The 20,833-nt window shown below is 31.8% G+C and overlaps 1 protein-coding gene and 1 long non-coding RNA gene across 7 annotated transcripts; one reads left to right on the top strand and one right to left on the bottom strand.

Moving 5' to 3' along the window:
• Positions 1-10,402: 10,402 nt before the first annotated feature.
• Positions 10,403-12,180, bottom strand: LOC105785808 (F-box protein At1g70590). 3 transcript variants are annotated; one of them, XM_012611974.2, is made up of 4 exons: positions 11,578-12,180; positions 11,341-11,474; positions 11,048-11,230; positions 10,403-10,692 (listed from the first exon to the last, which is right to left on the bottom strand). In XM_012611974.2, exons 1-4 carry the CDS (start codon positions 12,095-12,097, stop codon positions 10,525-10,527), a joined length of 1,005 nt encoding a protein of 334 aa, XP_012467428.1. In that variant the 5' UTR covers positions 12,098-12,180; the 3' UTR covers positions 10,403-10,524. The 3 variants fall into 3 exon arrangements, with proteins under 3 accessions (XP_012467428.1, XP_052489761.1, XP_052489762.1); XM_052633801.1 differs by having other exon boundaries at positions 10,550-10,764; XM_052633802.1 differs by having other exon boundaries at positions 10,550-10,721.
• A 4,558-nt stretch (positions 12,181-16,738) lies between these two features.
• On the top strand, positions 16,739-20,687 carry LOC105785807 (uncharacterized). Of its 4 annotated transcripts, none has more exons than XR_001131196.2 (7): positions 16,739-16,902; positions 17,163-17,251; positions 18,111-18,216; positions 18,305-18,445; positions 19,223-19,452; positions 19,602-19,695; positions 19,801-20,681. It is a non-coding gene; the product is annotated as an uncharacterized LOC105785807 (long non-coding RNA). The 4 variants fall into 4 exon arrangements; XR_001131195.2 differs by having other exon boundaries at positions 18,083-18,216; XR_008197993.1 differs by having other exon boundaries at positions 17,163-18,216; positions 19,801-20,687.
• The last annotated feature ends 146 nt before the right edge of the window (positions 20,688-20,833 follow it).

The raw sequence follows: 20,833 nt of genomic DNA, 5'->3' as shown, positions 1-20,833 counted from the left end.
AATACTCTCTTCAAGATAGTCGATCCAAAATACTGTCTTGACATTTATTTGCTAGATCTCATAATCGAAAGGTGCCACAATGGATTGACTTGAGCATAGCAACTAGAAAGATAATTAATACCTTGTTTCTGAATATAACCTTTTGCTACAAATTTGGCCTTATAAGTTTCCATTTTTCCATCCACATTTCTTTTATTCTTGTAGATCCACTTACACCCTATAGGTTTTATCCATTTCAGTAAGTCTACAAGTTCCCACATTAAGTTGGAATCTATAAAATCCATATCAACTTTATAGCTATTTCGTAGAGCTTGGAATCAACACTCTTCATATATTCATCATATTTGGGTAGGTCATCATCTTCCTATTCAACAGACTTAGTGTTTAAAACACTTCCCCCAGATCGAAAGACCTCAGGCCTACAAGAGACCCTCCCATTATGAAAAGGCACCTTATGTTGCTAATTGTTTGTAGGTCTACTATTAAGAGCTGGTTTTGGAACCATTTTCACAGGGCTTTGTGTATTTCCTGAAAGTTCCTCGAATACTTCTTTACTTTGAGGTTTGAATTCATTCATGTAACTTTCCTCCAGGAAAGTACCATGAGTAGACACTATCATAGTATGTTCTTTCAGGTTATAAAATGGACCACCCTTTGTTCCTTTTGGATATCCTGCAAACATGCACACTTTTTTTCTAAATCCAACTTCTTCACATATTTATCCAATACGTGGGCTAGATCTTTAAATAATTTAAATTCAGCTTCTTGTCATGTCACCATTCGTATAGAATTTTCGATGCTGCTTTAACTAGTATATCGTTCAAAATATAGCAAGTCGTTTGCACCACATATCGCTAAAAGGATATTGACAACTTCGAATAAATTAACATCGAATGAACCATGTCTAACAACTTTTGATTTCCTCTCTTTGCCATATCATTCTCTGAAGGAGTGCCTAACGTGGTTAATTAGGATTTCTACGAGGCACCCTAAGAAACCATCTAATAAATATTTCCTACCTCAATCAGACTGAAGTGCCTTTATGGGTAACCCTAGTTATTTCTCCACTTACACACGAAACTATTTAAACTTATTAAAGGTTTCACTCTTGCAGTGCATTATGAACATATATTCATATCTAGAATAATCATTAATAAAGGTTACATACTATTACACTGACGGTCATAAGGCTGCATATACTAGTGTGCACAAGTTTAAAGGTTTCACAATCCTCATTCCTTTTGTATTAAAAGATCGCTTACTCATCTTACCTTCCAAGCAAGATTCACATGTGAAAGATCAACTTCTTTAAGAGAACTTAAAGTGTCATCTTTCACAAGTCTAATGATTCTTTCTTGGTTAATATGATCAAGTCTCAAATGGCAAAGGTACACCTTATTAGAGTGAGAATGTTGAAGTCTTTTATTGAAGATTTCAGTCTCTAACAGTGTGTACATATTTGGTTGATAAAATAGAGATTATTTGACATTCATCAATTACAGATAAGTGTAAGATTTCTACATATTGCAATATTATCATTAAAAGTCGGGGTCAAGTTGTTTTTATATGAACATACAACATAAATAAAGTTTATTTTAAAATTTGGTATATAATTTTTTTTTTCTAATTAATCTTCCTAAAATTATGAAAATAAAGATGTACATCTCCCACTGCTTCAACTACCACAGTTGTCCCATTTTCGATCCGCAACAATAGACTCTTATCTCTAAGATCTTTCGTCTCCTCAACCTTTGTGGAAAAACACATATGTGATTAATGGCTCTCAAATCAATGACCTAGTGACATGATGAGTATTCCACTAAACAAGCCTCTATCAAGTATTCCTTCCACTTTTTATAGTTTGCCTTAAAACGCATTTTCTTACTGTAAAAAAAAAGCATTTAGACTTAGATAAGTATTTAGGCTTTCTAGTTCTCTTCCTTTCCATTTGTGGTGGCCCAGATACCCTAGCTTTACTTTTATTAGCGTGTTTTCCCTTCCCTTTTGAAAAAGAAGCCACAATTATTTTTGTTGTTGCTCTTTAGACCAACTGATCGTCATTCAACATCAACTCTTAGGATTGTAATTCCTTCTTGAGTTGTGTAAGCTTATATGTGATTCGAAAGCCAGAAAAGTCCTTGGACAAGTTCTTAAACACCATTTTGATCTAAGTGTTTTGAAATAAATTTGTGTCATTATCCGCAACCTTGGCAAAGTATCTCATAAGTGTAATCATATGGTCTTTTACTGGAGTGTCAGACTTTTATTGGGAATTCATCAAACTAGTAATAGTCGACTATTGAGTCAAGACAACTTGACATCTGGACATGTCCTCTAGTTTGTCTAGAATCACTTTGGTAGTCTTATATCTTTTCAATTGCTTATAAAGGGTGTTGGTCACGCTTGCCAACATTAGCAACAAGCTATCTCATCAGACTCCTCTCGCATTTTCTAGCCTCAACTTGAAACTTGAATTTTAATATTGTGAATAATGTTTTATACTGTAAAAGTTATATACTCAACGCACCAGCTTTTGGTTCTTATCTGCTTTAACTCAAGCCTTTACTTACATCAAAGTATATGAGTCACACATACATAGCCTATCATCCACTCAAGATTAAGGTATGCCACATGTTGAACGTCACAAGTGAATAAATCCATAAAATTCAAGATTTATTCTTCTTTGATCTAGTCTAATGTGTTTTCAGACCAGTCAGTCACATCTATGTCTATCTTCTAGGAGTCATCCACTCCGATGCTTAAGAAAAAGCATCTCCCCAATTGAACTTGATAGACGTATTATTTTTTCAATCGATTTACTCGTTTCTTATTAGACTAAAGACATATTTAGGTTTGTCCAAAAATATAAGTTATTTTTATGTATTATGATCCAACCATATAATATCGCTTAATATTAGTTTAAACATTAGACAACCAGTGAGTTAATATTTACTTCTATTTTACTTTGCATGCCACAATTACATAATTACAATTGTACAAAGTATATTAATGTAAAGCACATATTATTTTATTAACCAGTCTATTCAAAAATTACAAGTTTACAAACGAATATATTACACTAAGGGCACCAGACCTAAGAAATTATGTATTATTCACAATTACAAGTATAAATTGTAAACTAGATTGAAATTAAGTTTGTAATTGTTCCGACAACGAATGTGGCATTCGGTAGCTCAAACCCAAGAATTGATCATGTATGAAATATTAATTTAATGGTATCAGAGCTACAAGTTTAGCCGATTCTTTGACTACATCAAGCTCAAAAATGAATCTAAAGGTATATGCAAGATTGAGTCTAGTCTGAGTCAAAATTTGGATACTAATTATGAATTTTTCTATTTTATAGCTAAAAATATCTAAAAAGTCATTGTTAAAGAAAAAATCAATAGTAATGATCACATTGTTAAAGATGAGAATCGAGAAGAGATCGAGATACACTATGCTAAGCAAGTCGATGCCCAATAAAACAGAGTTGATAAACCTCATCGTGAGGGTGGAGGTTATAAGGATTTACTGCACACAATTATGGGTTTCTTTCAAAAATAGTAAGAGTTGTTTCACACACTGCATTAATGCCTACAACTCGTCAATTTTAAGGGTTGAAAAGTGTTGACCTTTCTTTAACTGAAAGCTTCCAAGCCTTCAAAAAAAAAAAGGTCAGGACCATTAGTTCACAACCCTTTCTTAAACAAGTTAAAGAGTCTCGAACATCATAGAGATCAACTCTACGGGATAACAAGACAGAAAACGTTTGGCTGGTCAGTCAACAGTAGTGGTAAGCAGTGCTAGGGGTCTAACGGGAAACGTGATCATTTCAACATGTGAGCATTGTGGGAAGAAGCACAATAGTGAATGTCAAAAAAAGATAAGACCATGTTTTCGATGTGAATCCTTAACGCATCTAGCCTGTGATCGCCTATAAAATATTAATGATGTTCCTACTACCACCCAGAGATCTGTTCATACAATTAGAGGTCAAAAAGTTCACCATGGTAGCACTATTGTAAAGGCTAGTCAGAGGAGAGAAACTATTTCGGTAGCACAACACTCTAAAGCTAGAGCTCCTATTCAAGCTTCTATGATTCGAACTAGAAAGGAAAATAATTATATCAAGTATAGCTCATTTATGTTCTACACATGTTCATGCCTTAATTAACCCTAATTCTACGCATTCGTATTTTAATTCTAGCTCCTTAAAATTGAGGAAGTCGAAATCTAAAATGTCAATCCTAGCAATGGTTGTTTCAAGTCCTTTAGGGCAATCTATGCTCATTGGTTAAGTGTACAATCGTTTTCCATTAGAAATCCAAAATAGATCGTTCCCATTTGATCTGTTGATCATGCCATTTAACATTCTTGGAATAGACTTATTGACTAAGCATGGTTTCATATTTAATTGTTGTAAAAATAAGTTCTCTATTCAGAGTCTAGAAGGTGAAATCACTGACGTTAAAAGCATAAAATCAAGCGATTCTACCCTTATTATTTTATCAATTGGAGCTAATAATCTTCTGAATCAAATTGTGAAGCATATCTATCCTATATTATTAACTCGAACTTGAATAAAAGTAAAATAGACCAAATCCGAACAATATATGAGTTCCCTGATGTTTTTCCAGAAGAATTATCAAGATTGACTCATGATTGTAATATTCAAATTGCAATTGAAGTTTACCCGAGTACAACTTCAATATATATTCCTCCATACCGTATGATGCCAACGGAGCAAAAAGAGTTGAAAATTCAATTGTAAGATCTTCTAGATTGCGGTTTTATACGTCCTAGTACATTACCTTGTGGTGCCCCGGTGCTCTTTGTTAAAAAGAAAGATGGATCGATACAACTCTGTACTAATTAGCGGTAGTCAAATAAGTTGAAAGGTACATTAATCTTCTTCAAGACTGATCCATCCAAATATTATCAATTAAAAGTTACAGATAGTGATGTGCCTAAAATAGCGATGTGTGCGCGATGACATCATTATGTTAGAAAAAAATTTGGTTTGAAAATGATTTCTTTGAACAACGAAAAATTAAAATTTTGAAAACTGAGCCTATTTTTCATATTTGTAAAAATAAATTTTACAAGTCACACATGTATTTTTGGCTAAATGGATCCTTATTATTTTTGAATTTCGTGGAGAACAACAATATCTCAAAATCGTATATGTTCAACCATACAGGTGCCATCTATTTATAAAGAGAAATGAAACCTTTGTTGAATTAGTAAAAGTTTTTTCAATAGAAAAACAAAATCCTACTCCAACTAAGAAAGAGAGGGGGAGCAATCCTAATTAAATACGCTAGGCTTTATCGTTCCAAGTATTAGCATTAGGGGCTTTTGGGTCTCTCTCGCATCGACTATAATTATAAATGCTTCTTGGACTTTTTAGTCCAGACTTTATAAATCAATCCAACCCAACAAATATTTTTTTTCTATTTCCTAAAATAAATATCATACATTAATTTAAATCAATAAATAAACTTATCAAATTATATAACTTTCTCAACCCAATTTTAACTCTTTAAAATCATGACACTGTAAAAAATATATGAAAATATATCTAATATTTCTACATTTAACAAATTCACTATAACCAATTAATTTAATTCCATTTTCAAACTTTCAACTAATTAATTAATTAATAATTTAAAAATCATAAATTAATTTTCCAAGTCATTTCCATTTAATGACAAAATAACATTCATTTCCAAATGCTTCTCATTTCTCCAACTTTACCATTTCATCTATTTTTATTCATTTGATTCAACATAAGTTCATTTTATATTTTGACGAGCTAGATGAGGAACTGATTATACATATGTGATTAGACCTCAAATTATGTATAATTAAGTTCTAACTTTTCATCTATTTTATAAACTCATTTAGACATGAAACCATTCCATTATAGTATAATGACTAACCTCTACCTAATGACATACCATTATGAAAGCAACTCGACCAATACTCATCTAATGACCTTGTCATAAGTGTGCTACCCTCATAGGATATCATTAATCTTTTTGGGATAAATCCACTCCCCCAATATGATCATATTTTATCTCATTGATAATCATTACATCTTCTTTCATGAAAAGTCAATTATCATCTAATAGTAATCAAGTCATTCATCCCAAAAACGAACGACCCATGCCATGTTTACTTTTTACCTATTGTGTAATGTCAATAAAAAGATATCATTTACTCATGTCTTAGGCTATAAGTTTCCCTACTATGTATACTGCATATCTTATACCCAATGCATTAGCTTTTGGTTCATATCTATTTGAACTCAAGCTTACATCAAAGTATACGAGTCACGTATACATAGTCCATTCAAGATTTAAGGTATGATACACTTCAAACATCACAAGTAAATAAATCTATAGACGGATTTAGGATCTATTCTTATTGGGTCTAATCTGATTTACTATCAATCCAGCCAGTCACATCTATATCGCTATCTTGTAAAAGTCATCAAGTCCGATGCCCATCACAAGACATCTCCCAAATTAGATTTAATAAACAGTATATTAGTGTTTCAACCGGTTTGCTTATTTCTAATTAGACTAAAGATGTTTAGATTCATCTACTAGTATAAGTTATCTTTTCATATTACGATTTGATCATGTAATATGCTTAGTATTAGTTTAAACATTAGACTAACTAGTGAGCTGATATTTGTTTCTATTTTGTTTAGCATGCAAAAAAACACATGAGTACATTATGAAAGGATATTAATGTAATCTATTAATTATTTTATTAATCAATCTGTTCGAAAAAATTACAATTGTACATAGACGAAAATACTACACTTAGGGCACTAGATCCAACAATCACATCATCACTATTCAAAAATACTGCTAACATTGATATTTTATCTGGTTTCCTAACAGTAATGATGATGTGATTGTTGGATTTGGTACCCTAAGTATAGTATTTTTGTCTATGTTCACTTGTAATTTTTTGAACAGGTTGGTTAATAAAATCATTTATGGATTACATCAATATACTTTGTATAATGTCTTCATGTGTTTTTTATGCAAAGCAAAATATAAGCAAATTTTGGCTCACTGGTTGCCTAATGTTCAAACTAATACTAAGTGGTATTACGTGGTCAATCGTAATACGAAAAGACAATTTATATCAATAAACGAACCTAAGTCCAATCGAAAATAAACCATCCGATTGAAAGATTAATATGTAATCTACCAAGTCCAATATAAACATCAAAGCTAATAACTCCCAGAATATAAAAACATTGATGTAATCGCCTAGACTGACATTACATTTAACTGAACCTAAGGAAAATAAATCCCGAATCCATTTATGAAGTTATTTACTTGAGACGTTCATAGTACAATACACCTTAATCATGAGTGGATAACAATATATACATGACTCGTATACATTAATATAAGCACAAGCCTAAGTTCAAATAGATAAGAAATCGAAAGCTGATAAATTGAATAAAGAACTTCTAAAATATATAGCGTCATTCACAATAGTGAAATTCACACCAAAATACGAGTAAATGATATTATCCCATTTACATTACGAGATAGATGTAAAGTAAACATTGTCACAAGTCATTTATTTTTGTCACGAATGACTTCATTACTATTTGATAGTGATTGACTTTTATTGAAAAAGATGTCTTGATTAGTATAAAATAAAATAAGATTATACTGAAAATAAATTTACTAAAAGAGATTAATGATATCCTATGAAGATAACACACTTAGACAAAATCATTGAACGAGTACTAATCGAGTTATTTTCGTAACGGTATGTGATTAAAAGAGTTAAGTCACAATACCCTAATAGAATGACTTTGTTACTAAATGAGACTATAATTAATAAACAAAAGTTGAAACAAATAAATCATTTTATGTCCAATCGATCCTTCCACTAACTTATTTAAGTTAGAAATGAATTGCATGTTAAATTAAATAAACAAAATCGATAGAAATGGTAAAATTGAAAAAAATGAGAAACATTTGAAAATGAATATCGCTTCCTCACTAAATAGAGACGATCTGAAAAATTAATTTATAAATTTTTATTTTTAATTAATTCAATAATTGAAGTTCAAAATTAAATTAAATTAGTTATTTGTAGTGAATATGTTAAACTTAGAAATATTAAATATATTTTCTCATAGATTCTTTTACGGTAAAGTTACAATGATTTTAATGAAATTAGGATCGAATTGTGAAAATTACTTAATCAAAATTTTATTTATTTATTTAAATTAATTTATGATATTTATTTTAAAACATAGAAAAACTTGTATTAAGTCGCTTTGAATTATAAAGTATTGGGTTAAAAGTTCAAGAAATACTTAAAATTAAACCCGATACAGAAGAGACCCAAAGATCCCTCATATTAATACATGAAACGAAAAAACCCAAAACTTTAATATATTGCTATTCTGCCCAAAAATAGTGAGTCTGAATATAAATTTCATTTTTCGAAATAACAATTCTACCAGTTTCTATTGAAAAGAGATTTGTTTTCCTACTAAAAATAAAGTAAATAATTTTATTTTTTTAATTTTATGTTTGTTCGAATTCATTCGAACCCACAGTTGAAGCAATTTGTGATATGATAATATTAGAGAAGGCAGTTCGATTGAAAGCCGAAAATGACATCTAGTTGAAAATAGAGGTTTGAGAAAAAAAATTATTGCTATAGATATCACATACCGACTTGATTTTCAAATTTTAATTTTTCTTTGTACAAAAAAATTGTTTTCGAATCAATTTTTTTCAACAATTCCTTCGATTAACAAATAGGGATGCGTTCATTCATTAAAAATAAAATCAAACCCCATCGCATATTAATACTTATTGGCTATAAAATAGATCTACTTCTTTTTTTTCTTGTGAGCCAAATTCTCCCTTGATCACTAATGTACTTGAACAAATATTAATCCTTTCTCCTAAAAAATCCATAAAAAAAAGGGAGTATTCCAATGCAATAAAGTTACATAGTGTATTTTTCGTTGATAAAAGAGTACTTACATGAGTTTGCCTTGGTATCTATTCATACCGCCTTATTGAATTATTCCGGTCGCTTACTTTATGTTCATATAATGCATACGAATCTAGTTGCTGGTTGGGCTAGTTGTTGGCTCTATTTGAATTAGTCGTTTTTGATCCCTTCAATCCCATTGTTGGCCCAATGTGGAGACAATGTATGTTCATTATATCCTTCCTAACTCGTTTAGGAATAACTGATTCATGGGCCGGTTGGAATATTATAGGGGAGACTATAACAAATCTGGGTATTGAAGTTACGAATTGTGGCCTGAGCACATATTGTGTTTTCTGGCTTGTGCTTATTGGCAACTACCTAAAATTGGGATCTAGAGATTTTTTGTGATGAATGCACAGGAAACCTTCTTTGGATTTGCCCAAGATTTTTGAAATTCATTTATTTCTCTCAAGAATGACTTGCTCTAACTTTGACACATTTCATGTAACAAAATTGTATAGTTTCTAGAATATGGGTGCCGGATTATGGACTAACAGGTAAGGTCCAAGCTATAAATCCAACGTGGGACGTGGAAGATTTTGGTCCTTTTGTTCCGGAAGGAGGCTCATCATATTGCGATAGGGACATTGAGCATATTATCAAGGTTATTCCATCTTAGCATCCGCGCACCCTAACGTTTATATAAAAGATTATGTATGGAAAAAATTGAAACCACCCTTTCCAATAGCATGGTTGCTATCTTTGTTGCAGCATTTGTTGTTACCAAAACTATGTGGTACAGTTTAGCAACTACCCCATCAAATTATTTGATCCTACTCATTATCAACAGGATCAAGGATACTTCCAGCAAGAAATCTTAAAATATGACATCTTCGGATAACTTGTAATCTGATTCTTAGCTTCCCATGTGTCATATATGTTCAACAAAGGTGTACTTTGTGAGGTTCACCAGATTCAAGTTCGCCTATGGTACAGAGTAAAAGGTACACTAGTTTAGTCAAGTCCACTAGGTGCACATGCCTCACTAAGAGATCGGCTCCGCTGAAAGACAAGTGTTGGGGTGCGCAGTGTAGGTACAATAGACTTCTATATATGTACGGTTTTAAATATTATTTATATTATTCCTCATGTTTAATAAGAAAAACATTAACGGCTTTTTTACAAAGTAGAATACAATAATAATGTTATTACTTAACCCCATGGTTGCCTAAGGAAGGCCCACCTTCATATAAAATTTAGGTCAATAGTGCAAATTCATATCCTCCAATGTAAGTATTGAAACATTTATCATCATCCTTTTCGCTGGTCAAGGCAAAAATAACAAAAACCCAATTTGAATGTTACTAAAAGATCAATGACACTAGAACCAGAAGACAAAAAGGAGACAACACCATAATATATTAATAATTTTCTTGTCACTCGTCAAGCATATAACAAGAGAATCAAAAGTAACAGGCAATTACAGGATTAGATGAGAAAGTTCAATAAACAGTGTAGGTATACTCATCGGGAGGAAGGCAAAGCACGCCAATTATCAGTAAGAAGCAGGGCAAGGTCACGAGAAGTTGCCGAGAGTTGCTGAAGAATTGCGTTTTTGACATGAGTTGCAGCAGTTTCACCAGAACGTGTAGCAAGTTCAAGATACACTATAGCTTTCAGCAATTCCCCTTCCTGCCCAAATATTATCATCACAGCCATATCTGCTTATAAATATAATAGTGGTATAGGCACACAATTTTGCCACTGAGAAGGTAGAAATAATCAGAATCACACCAACAAAAAATGAAAAACTCGAACCAGAAGCAAGTCTGCATACGAGCAAAAAACGGAAGAAAAAGAAGGGTTCTGTTTCCCCCCCTCAATCATATTTCCCCATTTTACTTCAACTTGACATAAGCAGAAAATCACATTCCTTTCAGCTAATATCAAAGAGAAATACTTTTTGCAATTAAAAGACATTCAGTATCTCACACATGTTTCTATTATTCTCTATATTTTTAAACAAAGAAAAAAGAAAGTGACATACGGAAAATAGAGCAAGTCCATGTTCAAATTGGGCTTTGCCATGGCCACGATCAGCTGCTCTCTTCATCCACTTCCTCGCTTGTCTACGACTATGTGATAAACCTTCCCCAAATGTATAACAAAGGGAAGCATTATACATTGCACGCACATATCCACCTTCAGCAGCCTTTAGATACCATTTAACCTGATAAACAACAGTAACCAACAAAATAAATCCTATCATCCGAGTTTTCTCAAATACAACACGCTCGATTTATGAATATGATTAAAACCGGTAAGCAAAGAACCCCTTACTGCTTCCTGAAGATTTTGTTCCACCCCAAGACCTTGATGTAGGCAAAGGGCCAGCTGGTATTGAGCTCGAACATGGCCCCCAACTGAAGCTTGATGCAACCATTTTACAGCTTCCTTATGATTTAGAGGTTGTGCTGGATATCGTTAAAAAGAATTCAAACTGTATGGCATTAAATTATAAGCTAGTATTTGAGAAAAAGTTGATGAATTTCGATTAAAAAAAAAAAGAGAAAATACTGTTCAAGTATGAAATTCCGAGATTGCACTGGCCAGCAGCGTCACCAAGGGCAGCAGCTTTTTGATAAAGAGCAATCGCCTCTTCCTTCTGACCCCTTTCCCAGTAAATGAGCCCCGCATCGACCATGGCAAGCGTGGAGCCACGCGCAGCGCCTTTCAGAAAAGAGACGAGAGCTTTCTCCAAATTGCGTCCAACACCGCCTCGACCGTGCTTGAACTGCTTCCCCTGACGCAGTAGTACCATGGCTTCCCTCAAAGCCCGAAGCGCGTCCCCCCAAGACCTACACACCAGAGACGCCGCTAGAAGATTCGGGAAATTAAACGGCGCCGCGATTTTCGTTAATATGTCGAAAGGGAGAGCTGAAAAATCGGGATCGTTGGTCGGAGATGATGACGATTCTGAACTGACCTTGGACCAGCGTGAAGATTTGGTCTTTGCATCTCTTCCGTCGGGTTTGGAGAACGGAAACGCAATGAACCGGGAGGCGTCCGATCGGTAAAGCAATGTTTTTTGGTTCATGTTGCCTGCTTTACTTTCCTAAGTTCGCATAGAGAAAGCGTCAGGGGAAGCATTTATTTATTTGTTCTTTAAGAAAGAACTATGGGAGCAATTGCTTGTAGCATGACGTGACCTCTATATTAATTTGGAACACAGTAACTCGACACGTGGTACTTTAATTATAGTTCTTACCGGAAAATATATTTGAAGGGTTTAAATATGTGAAAGGACCCTGTAATCTTCTAGAATTTAAAATTTAAGTCCTTACTTTATTTTTAGACATTATATCTCTCTACTTTTTTTAGGCTAAATGGTGTAAAAAGTTCACAAACTTTTCAAAAACAATAATTAAATCTCTGTTTTTCACTCAATTGGATACTTAAACTTTCAAAATATATTAAAAGGCCTTAAAACATTTTCAAAAAAAAAATAATTAAGCCCTTATTGTTGTTTTTCACTCAATTAGGTACTTGAACTATCAAAATGCATTAAAAAGACACTCAAACATTTTCAAAAAAGCAATTAGGCCCCTACTTTTTTTTTCACTCAATTGCTAAAATGCATCCAAAAAGCCATTTGATCGTTAAAGCTAACTGCCCCTATTTTTTTAATTAAAATCACCACATATCACAACTATAGCATGACATGTGGCAAAAAAAATTAAAAAAATAAAAATTATAAACTATATTAAATTTTAATAAAAATATAAGAAATATTTAATTTTATTAAAAATTAGAAAAATATTATAAACTATATAGAAATATAGAAAAAAAATAGAAATTTTATAAAGTCGTAAGAAAATGATAAAAAATGTAAAGAATTATAAAATTCGTAAAAGAATTATAAAAATTATCATACCAAAAGAAGCATTTTGTAATTTTTCTATAACTTTTATTGATTTTTATTTTTTTATCATTTTTCGCCACATGTCGCACTGTGTTGTGACATGTGATAGTTTTAACTGGAAAAAAACTGGGGATCGTTAACTTTAACGGTCAAGATAAATGTAATTTTTGTTATGAATATCTTATTAAGTAGATGTCCATCATGATCAAGATAAAGTTTTAATGTACTTTAAATTCTAATAGTTACTAGAATTAGATATCTACTTCTTTTATACTTCTTATGCCTATAAATAGAGACTCTGATAAAGCATTGTAATCATCCTTTTGATCAATAAAGTACATTTTCTATTGCTTTTATATTTTCTTTGTTCTTTATTCTCTCCATCTCTCTTTATTTTATAACACGTTATCAGCACGATGATTCTCTATTTTTTTCTTTTAAAATCTTTTGAAGTCGCCCCCCAAATCCAATTCCTCTTTCATCTTAAACTTTCACCCTTACAACTTCATCTTCAGGATGTTGAAAGATTCAATCTCATAATGGATCATGGTGATGACAATGATGTCAAAGATTTTCAGGTATATTTTGCTATATTTTATTTATTATATCATGTTTATTATAATTGGAGACTAATCATGACAACATTAATAGATGGATTCTAATTTAAAATTCACGCATATTTGCGATGGTGATTCTGAAATAAATAATCTATTGGGACGTTTATAAGTTCATCCTAGTAAATCTATTGCATTCCCTGAAGTGAACGCAAACATAAAAAAAATAAAAGATATAATTATGGATCACTAAAACTGGGAACATAGTAATAAATAAGAGAACAATGAGAGTTCTTAAGATAAATCTTCAAAGGGTAAAAATAACTTATGTTATCAATGTGATATGAAAGATTATTGGCTACATATATGGCATATGCCTAAATATTTTGTTTCATTAATATTCTTTGAGGAAAGATATGAGAATGAAGTAGTAAATTCTATCGTTATAGATAGAAAGTATTTATCTTATTTGGTACCAAAATAAACAAATATTATTCCAATATTTGATAGTATAAAATTAGCCGAAAGCTCTAGAATAGCTAATATATTAATATCTTATGATAGTTAATCCATTGGTTTTAAAATATATTTATAATGGATCTTATATTGAGATTGTGAATGAGGAAAATATTATATTTCATATGAATCACTATTGCTATAAATATCTATTTTGAAAGGATGAAAAGAGAGGATTGGGTTATTAATTTATATTTATTTTATAATCTTTGTGATATTCTTTTGTCATCATCCCCAATAAGGGGTTGGAAGTAAAATATTTGACTGTGAAAGATCTATTTATGAGCAATAAAATATGATAATTCTATCTAAAGCTCATTATGGTTGGATGCACTGAAGTTACAATTTTTTTAGATATTTGAATATTTTGGCATGTTCCCTTAAGCGAATATTGCATATAATTGTTTGGAAATTATATTTATTTTGTTGAACTAGTGACATTATAATATTCACATTGATTTAGACATTTCCAGTAGTAAATGTCACAATAGCACTTATATATGGATACAAAGTAAAAGGAATGATAGTAAAACACTACACCAAAACAGGCTTTTAGCGGCGTTTTTTGCAGCGTTTGGTTAAAAAACGCCGCTAAAGATCGATCATTAGCGGCGCTTTACGGAAAACACCGCTGAAAATAAGCATTAGGAAAGCGCCGCGAAAAACCTAAGGCCAACGCCGTTTCAGAGCTTTCGGGGATTTAGCGGCGTTTTTAAGAAAGCGCCGCTAATGCTGAGGGCTTTAGCGGCGTTTTTGAGAAAGCGCCGCAAAAAAACCTAAGCCCAACGACGCCGTTTTCTGAGCTTTCGGGGATTTTGCGGCATTTTTAAGAAAGCGCCGCTAATACTCAAGGCTTTAGCGGCGTTTTTGAGAAAGCGCCACAAAAATACCTAAGCCCAACGACGTCATTTTCTGAGCTTTTGGGGATTTAGCGGCGATTTTAAGAAAGCGCCACTAATGCTCAGGGCTTTAGCGGCGTTTTTGAGAAAGCGCCGCAAAAAAACTTTAGCCCAACGACGCCGTTTTCTGAGCTTTCGGGGATTTAACGGCGTTTTTGAGAAAGCGCCGCAAAAAAACCTAAGCCCAACGACGCCGCTTTCTGAGCTTTCGGGGATTTAGTGGCGTTTTTAAGACAGCGCCGCTAATGCTCAGGGCTTTAGTGGCATTTTTGAGAAAGCGCCGCAAAAAAACCTAAGCCCAACGATGCCGTTTTCTGAGCTTTCGGGGATTTAGCGGCATTTTCAAGAAAGCGCCGCAAAAAAATCTAAGCCCAACGTCGCCGTTTTTTGAGCTTTCGGGGATTTAGCGGCGTTTTTAAGAAAGAGATAGTATTAATTTAAAACAATTTTAAAGTTTTTTGGATACATGATTACTGATTGTTTTTTAATTAATATATTAAAATTTTTTGTATATAATCGTAAAAGAGATAGTATTAATTTTAAAATATTGAATTAATTATCATTATAATTTAGGGTTTTTGGTTTAGGGTATATGATTTATTTAAGATTTAAGGCCAGTTTAGGAGTTACTATTTTAAGGTATATGGAGTATGGGTTAGGGATTATGGATTATGGATTATGGTTTAAGGGTTGGGATTTAAGGTTTAGGGGTTAGAGGGTTAAGGGTTTAGGGGTTAGATGCACTAAGGGTTAAAAGTTAGGGATTCAGGGTCGAGTTAGGGTTTTGAGTTTAGATTAATTATTTTTTTAATTTATATTTTAAATATGTTAATCTTATATAATTGTAAAAGATATAATAAATTTGTTTAGGGTTTTTAGTTTAGGGTATATGATTAATTTAAGACTTAAGGCCGGTTTAGGAGTTCATATTTTAAGGTTAGGGAGTATGGATTTAGGGATTATGGTTTAAGGGTTAGGATTTAAGATTTAGGGGTTAAGGGTTTAGGGGTTAGACGTTAGGGGTTAAGAGTTAGGGATTTAAGGTTTAGAGATTCAGGGGTCGAGTTAAGGTTTTGAGTTTAGATTAATTATTTTTTTAATTTATATTTTAAATATGTTCTTATATAATTGTAAAAGAGATAATAGTAAATCAAACATATTGAAATTATGAATATAGTTTAAATTATTTTAGAGATATATAATAGATAGACTTTATATGTATTGAATGGTTAATTTAGGGTTTAAGGTTAAGGTTTACTTGAGATTTGTTAAATGATATACAATTAATTAATGCTTTTATAGTTTAAAAATTTAATCTAAACCATTTGATATATTTAAATATTAGTTTAAATAGAATTAATAAATAAGTTAAAAAAGTAATAGATTGATATAGATATTTAGGTATAATTATTTATTTTGGAGAGGACCAAATTATAAGAAAAAATACAAAATAAAAATGAAATAAAAATTATATGGATATATAGGTAATTATTTAATTTAGATAATTCTAACTTAATAATTAATTACAGCAATTTTATCATTTGTTTTCTTATTAAAATATACAATATTTATTTTGAGAGTACTTTTTTTATTTTATAAAAATCAATTTATAATAAAAAATAAAAAAAAATTAGCAAAGTAAAACGGCGTCATTTTGTTCAAAATGAAATAATATTTTGTGGCATTTTTATGAAAAACACAACAAAAGATAAGCAATAGCGGCGTGCAAAAAATAAATCAACTTATAAAAAACAAAATAACAAAACGGTGTCATTTTGTTCAAAATAAAATAATATTTTAAGGCATTTTTCCCAGAATTCCCCCTGAAACCCCTAAATTTTCCCCCCTAAAATTGGTATCTTCAAAACATTAAGTGTTTCTCTCTGCCACCACCGTCTTCATCATCATCTTCCCCTTTCTCCCTCTTTTTGGATACATCTTAGAAGAGCTCATACTTTATCTATTTCTCATGTGACTCTGAAGCCTCTTTCTTTCCTTCAACATACCCAAGGTAAAGTTTTCTCAACTTCTTCTCAATCATTTATTTCCATCTTTATCTATTTTAATTCTTCATGTGACTTTGCCTTTCTCAACTTCTTCTCATCATTTATTTCCATTTCCTTCAACATACAAATTATGGGTTTGAACTTTGAAGAGTAAGTTGTGCGTGGATTGTGGTAATCTGTAATATTTGAGGCATTAACAGTGAATGGGATTTTGGTACTGGCTTATAGATTGCTTGTCTTCATTTTATTTATTTATTTTTACTAGGGCATTTGAAATTTTGGAAGAAGAAAGCAGTTGGGATTGAGTTTGCAAAGCATTTTAGATCCCACCTAGATCCCATTGAAGGTCTCTCGGTGAGTTTTCCCTCCTTATTTCCTATATGCATTTTCCCTCCTTATTGTTTAAACTTAGTTCCTTATCTCAATTGCTTCCGGTCGTTCTTCTAGTTCTTCCGATCCCGTAAGTTCTATTTTTTTTCATGGATTTATTTGACGCTAATCTCTCTTTTTGTAATGTTTATAAAAATGCTAGAAAAATGAAATGGATTTTTGGATTTCTTTTATAAGTTTTGCTCACCAAAAATATTGATTTTTTTTTTGTTATTCAATTTTCTTCATTCGTAGATAAATGGAGAAAATATATATTTTTGTTATGATTATATCTAGATTTAGCTGGATTATTATTTGTTTGATGCTATATATGTGATTTCTTTTGTTCTGGTTGCGTAATTATTTTTGTCTTATAGCTGGTTATTTAACTATTATTCTCTTTTTCTGGGTTTGAGATTTGAATGTTTTGATAGGATGGATTCTTTTTCATTTTTTTTTCTAATTTTGGTGGATAGGGTGGGTTTTATCTCTGAACTGTGGTTGCTGTGACCGAAATTGAGTATAAAAATCGTAGGTTATAAGGTGTGCATTGGATGCTGATTTTATTGATTTAACTAGAGAGGAAATAAGAGACCGGCTAAGTTTGTTGGCAGTATTTGTTGTAAGATTGGATGTGCTTGATGGATGATTTAAGAGTGATTTTGAGTTGTGGACATGAGTTTTTCGATATATAGATGACAGAATCTTGAGTTATTACTAAGTGGTTCCTTGCTAAAGTAGCTTGATTGAGGATCTTAGTATAGAGAGAATATCCTTTTCCCAGTTCTTATCGGTTTACTTCTGATAATTGTGCAGAATGATAGGTTTATTTCTTATTTTGTAGTCTCTAGACTGCACAGAAACTTAGTTTGGAACAATCTAATTCTAGCCAGCAAGGAATGGAAGCCTCCATTAAGAGTTTGCTTGCAGAAAAGGAAGAATTGGCAATGGTAGTCTAATATATCATTGGCTATGAAGAAAGCTTTGTGTCTTTGGTAGTCTAATTGTGTTTGTTGGACCGTGCCTTTGATATTGCAGCAACTTACTAATTCACTATTGGAAATGGAGGAAGAAAATGCAATACAGTGTGCTAGAGAGAAGGCTTCAATTGAAGCTATTGAAGAGAAAAGAAAGTTATACAATTCTCAGATAACATCGTTATCAGAAAAATTGTCTGAGGTAAGACTCTTCTGTTTATCATTGGAGATTTTAGAACTTTAATTGAATTATTGAAAGTGGCTTAATTTTTAATTTTGCAAGTTTTTGTTGATCAGCAATTTATTTATTTTCTGTGTGTAGTATTTTTTTATATTTTTTTATCTTTCATCATGCTATCCCTTGCACCGTAGTTAACAAATTGCTTGTGGAATTTATGATATTCCATATCTTTTTCGATCTCATTTTGTGTCTTTCATAACTGGAATTGTTATAATACTTCTTATCTTGTGTGGAAGACTGCAAAGGTCTCAGTCTCTTTAATTCGTTATCTTATTTGATCAGGTGCTCTCACTTTGCCGATCCAATTTCTTTTTATGGTAATGTTTCTAGAAGTTGTTTTGCTGCTGGAGATACATCTCAGTGGAAGTTGAGCTCCAGCATTTAGACCTGCATGACATGCATATACTAACTCTACTAGTTTGACTATTTATCCGTTTATTAATGTTTTTTGATATTCTATCTTTGCTGTTGGAGAATCTCATGGATTCTTTACATGTAAATATGATAGTGCTGTAAATCTCCTATTATTTAGCTATAATTGTTCTGGATTTGTATTTTGATTTGTAGTCATAGACTTAATTGTTGACTGTGACATGTTCCATGCATAAATTGCGTATTTTCTTAGCATTAGTTGTTAATGTTCACATATGTGTAGATTATTTTCGATGGCAAGCTAGAGTTTTTATTTAAAATATTTGAGGATGGATTTTGCACTGCTAACTTGATGCTTGATTGTAGGAGTCGTGAATTTCTATGGCAGGAAGAGCATACTGCCTTCGCAACAAAGAAAGAGGCAGGCACTAAGTTTGTGGATGAAGGCTTCAGTGTAAGACCTTGCTTCTCGTGCAGCTAGTCGAGCCATGGCTGAAGCTGCAAAAAGCATCAGCCCTCCAAATACAGCATATCAATTTGAGGTTTCCTGTAAAGCCCTATCTAGTGATCGTTCGCTACAGGCTCATCTTCTGAAGGTCTGTGTTAGTTCATATTTTCTATTTCTGTTTTACATAATAAGTCACCTATATGGGGTCCTTTAAGATGAATGTCCATGTGAATGTTATTATTTCTCGTCCAAGTCTCTTCATTTGTGCCACAACTGATTTTCCTTTTTAATTTGTAGGTTCATCTCCAAGTGCTTTACCACAGATCTTTAAAAATGCAATGTCTGCTTCCATGTTAGTTGACATTGTTAAATGTGTCGCTACATTTTTCAGGTAAATGAAGTCTTTCTATGATCTCTACTGCCTAGGACTCATGCCAGTTTATTATTTTATGTTTGGCTAGATTCTTAACTCCTTATTGGCTTATCAATTTGGCAGGGAAGATGTGGATTTGGCTATTAAGTATCTAGAAAATTTAACCAAGGTTCCAAGATTTGACATGCTTATTCTGTTTCTTTCACCTACAGAATAAAATAATGAAATTATAAATTAATACATAATAAACTTATATTTTGATTTATGAAAAAATTATACATAATCAGTGAAGCTCAGTTCCTTTGTTTGAATTCTTATGCTTTAGGTAGATAAGGGTTTCTCTGTACTGCCTGAAAACATTTTGTAATTCAAATAATAATATGCCATATGAAAATAAAATAAAATAAAAAACAAGAATCGAATATCAAAAAATTCAAACATAGAAGAAGTTTAATCAATTTGCTTGTAAAAACTCTTCAAGGTCTATCTCTTTTCATCTTCTTAATTAATTGTTAATCTTCCCAATGGCCGCCTACTAAAGAAAACGAAGTTTTGCCAATCAAACTAGGTATTTGTTTTCTTGATTTTTTATATATATTATTTTCTTTTGATAAAGAACTTGAGGTTTAATTAAATTTGACTAAAGACTTGAGGTTGAACTAATTTGATTCTGGTTTTTATTTTATTTTATTTTATTGGCAAGAAAGATAAAATATTTTATTTATCAAATAATCTAAAAGATTTTGAATTCTTATGCTTTAGGTAGATAAGAGTTGTTTTTAGTTGTTTTCTTAAATTATTTATGATTATATTAGTTGCAATAAGGAAAAATAATTTCATTTATGTACTAGTAGGTTAAATGGTAAATTCTTTTATATAGCTGCTCTGGCTCGTAAGCTTACCCGGTTATGTGGTAACTTGCACAGATTCTAGTTTTTCTTTTTTGGGAATAGGTAGATCGTTTACATTAGTCAATTATGTATGCCCTTGGGTAGTTTCACCTTAATGATTTGTTTTATTTGTAGTCCATTACTTGAAATCAGTTTTGAGCTGGTTTTCTTATTTTCGGTCAACAACACGGATCTTGAAGAAAAAAAGTGAAGATCAATGTTCATAGGCACTGTGGGGACAAGGGTTGTCTTTGATGAGGAAGGCA

This window comes from Gossypium raimondii, chromosome 1, assembly GCF_025698545.1.
Source record: "Gossypium raimondii isolate GPD5lz chromosome 1, ASM2569854v1, whole genome shotgun sequence".
In the NCBI taxonomy this organism is placed as follows: Eukaryota; Viridiplantae; Streptophyta; class Magnoliopsida; order Malvales; family Malvaceae; genus Gossypium; species Gossypium raimondii.
This window is presented reverse-complemented; position numbering and strand designations above follow the sequence as displayed.

Coding starts and splice junctions, on each gene's coding strand:
- LOC105785808 (XM_012611974.2), bottom strand. CDS start 12,097: ATGAACCAAAAAACATTGCTTTACCGATCGGACGCCTCCCGGTTCATT. Junction 11,231..11,340: donor AACAAAATCTTCAGGAAGCA/GTAAGGGGTTCT, acceptor GTTGTTTATCAG/GTTAAATGGTATCTAAAGGC. Junction 10,693..11,047: donor ATGGACTTGCTCTATTTTCC/GTATGTCACTTT, acceptor ATATTTGGGCAG/GAAGGGGAATTGCTGAAAGC.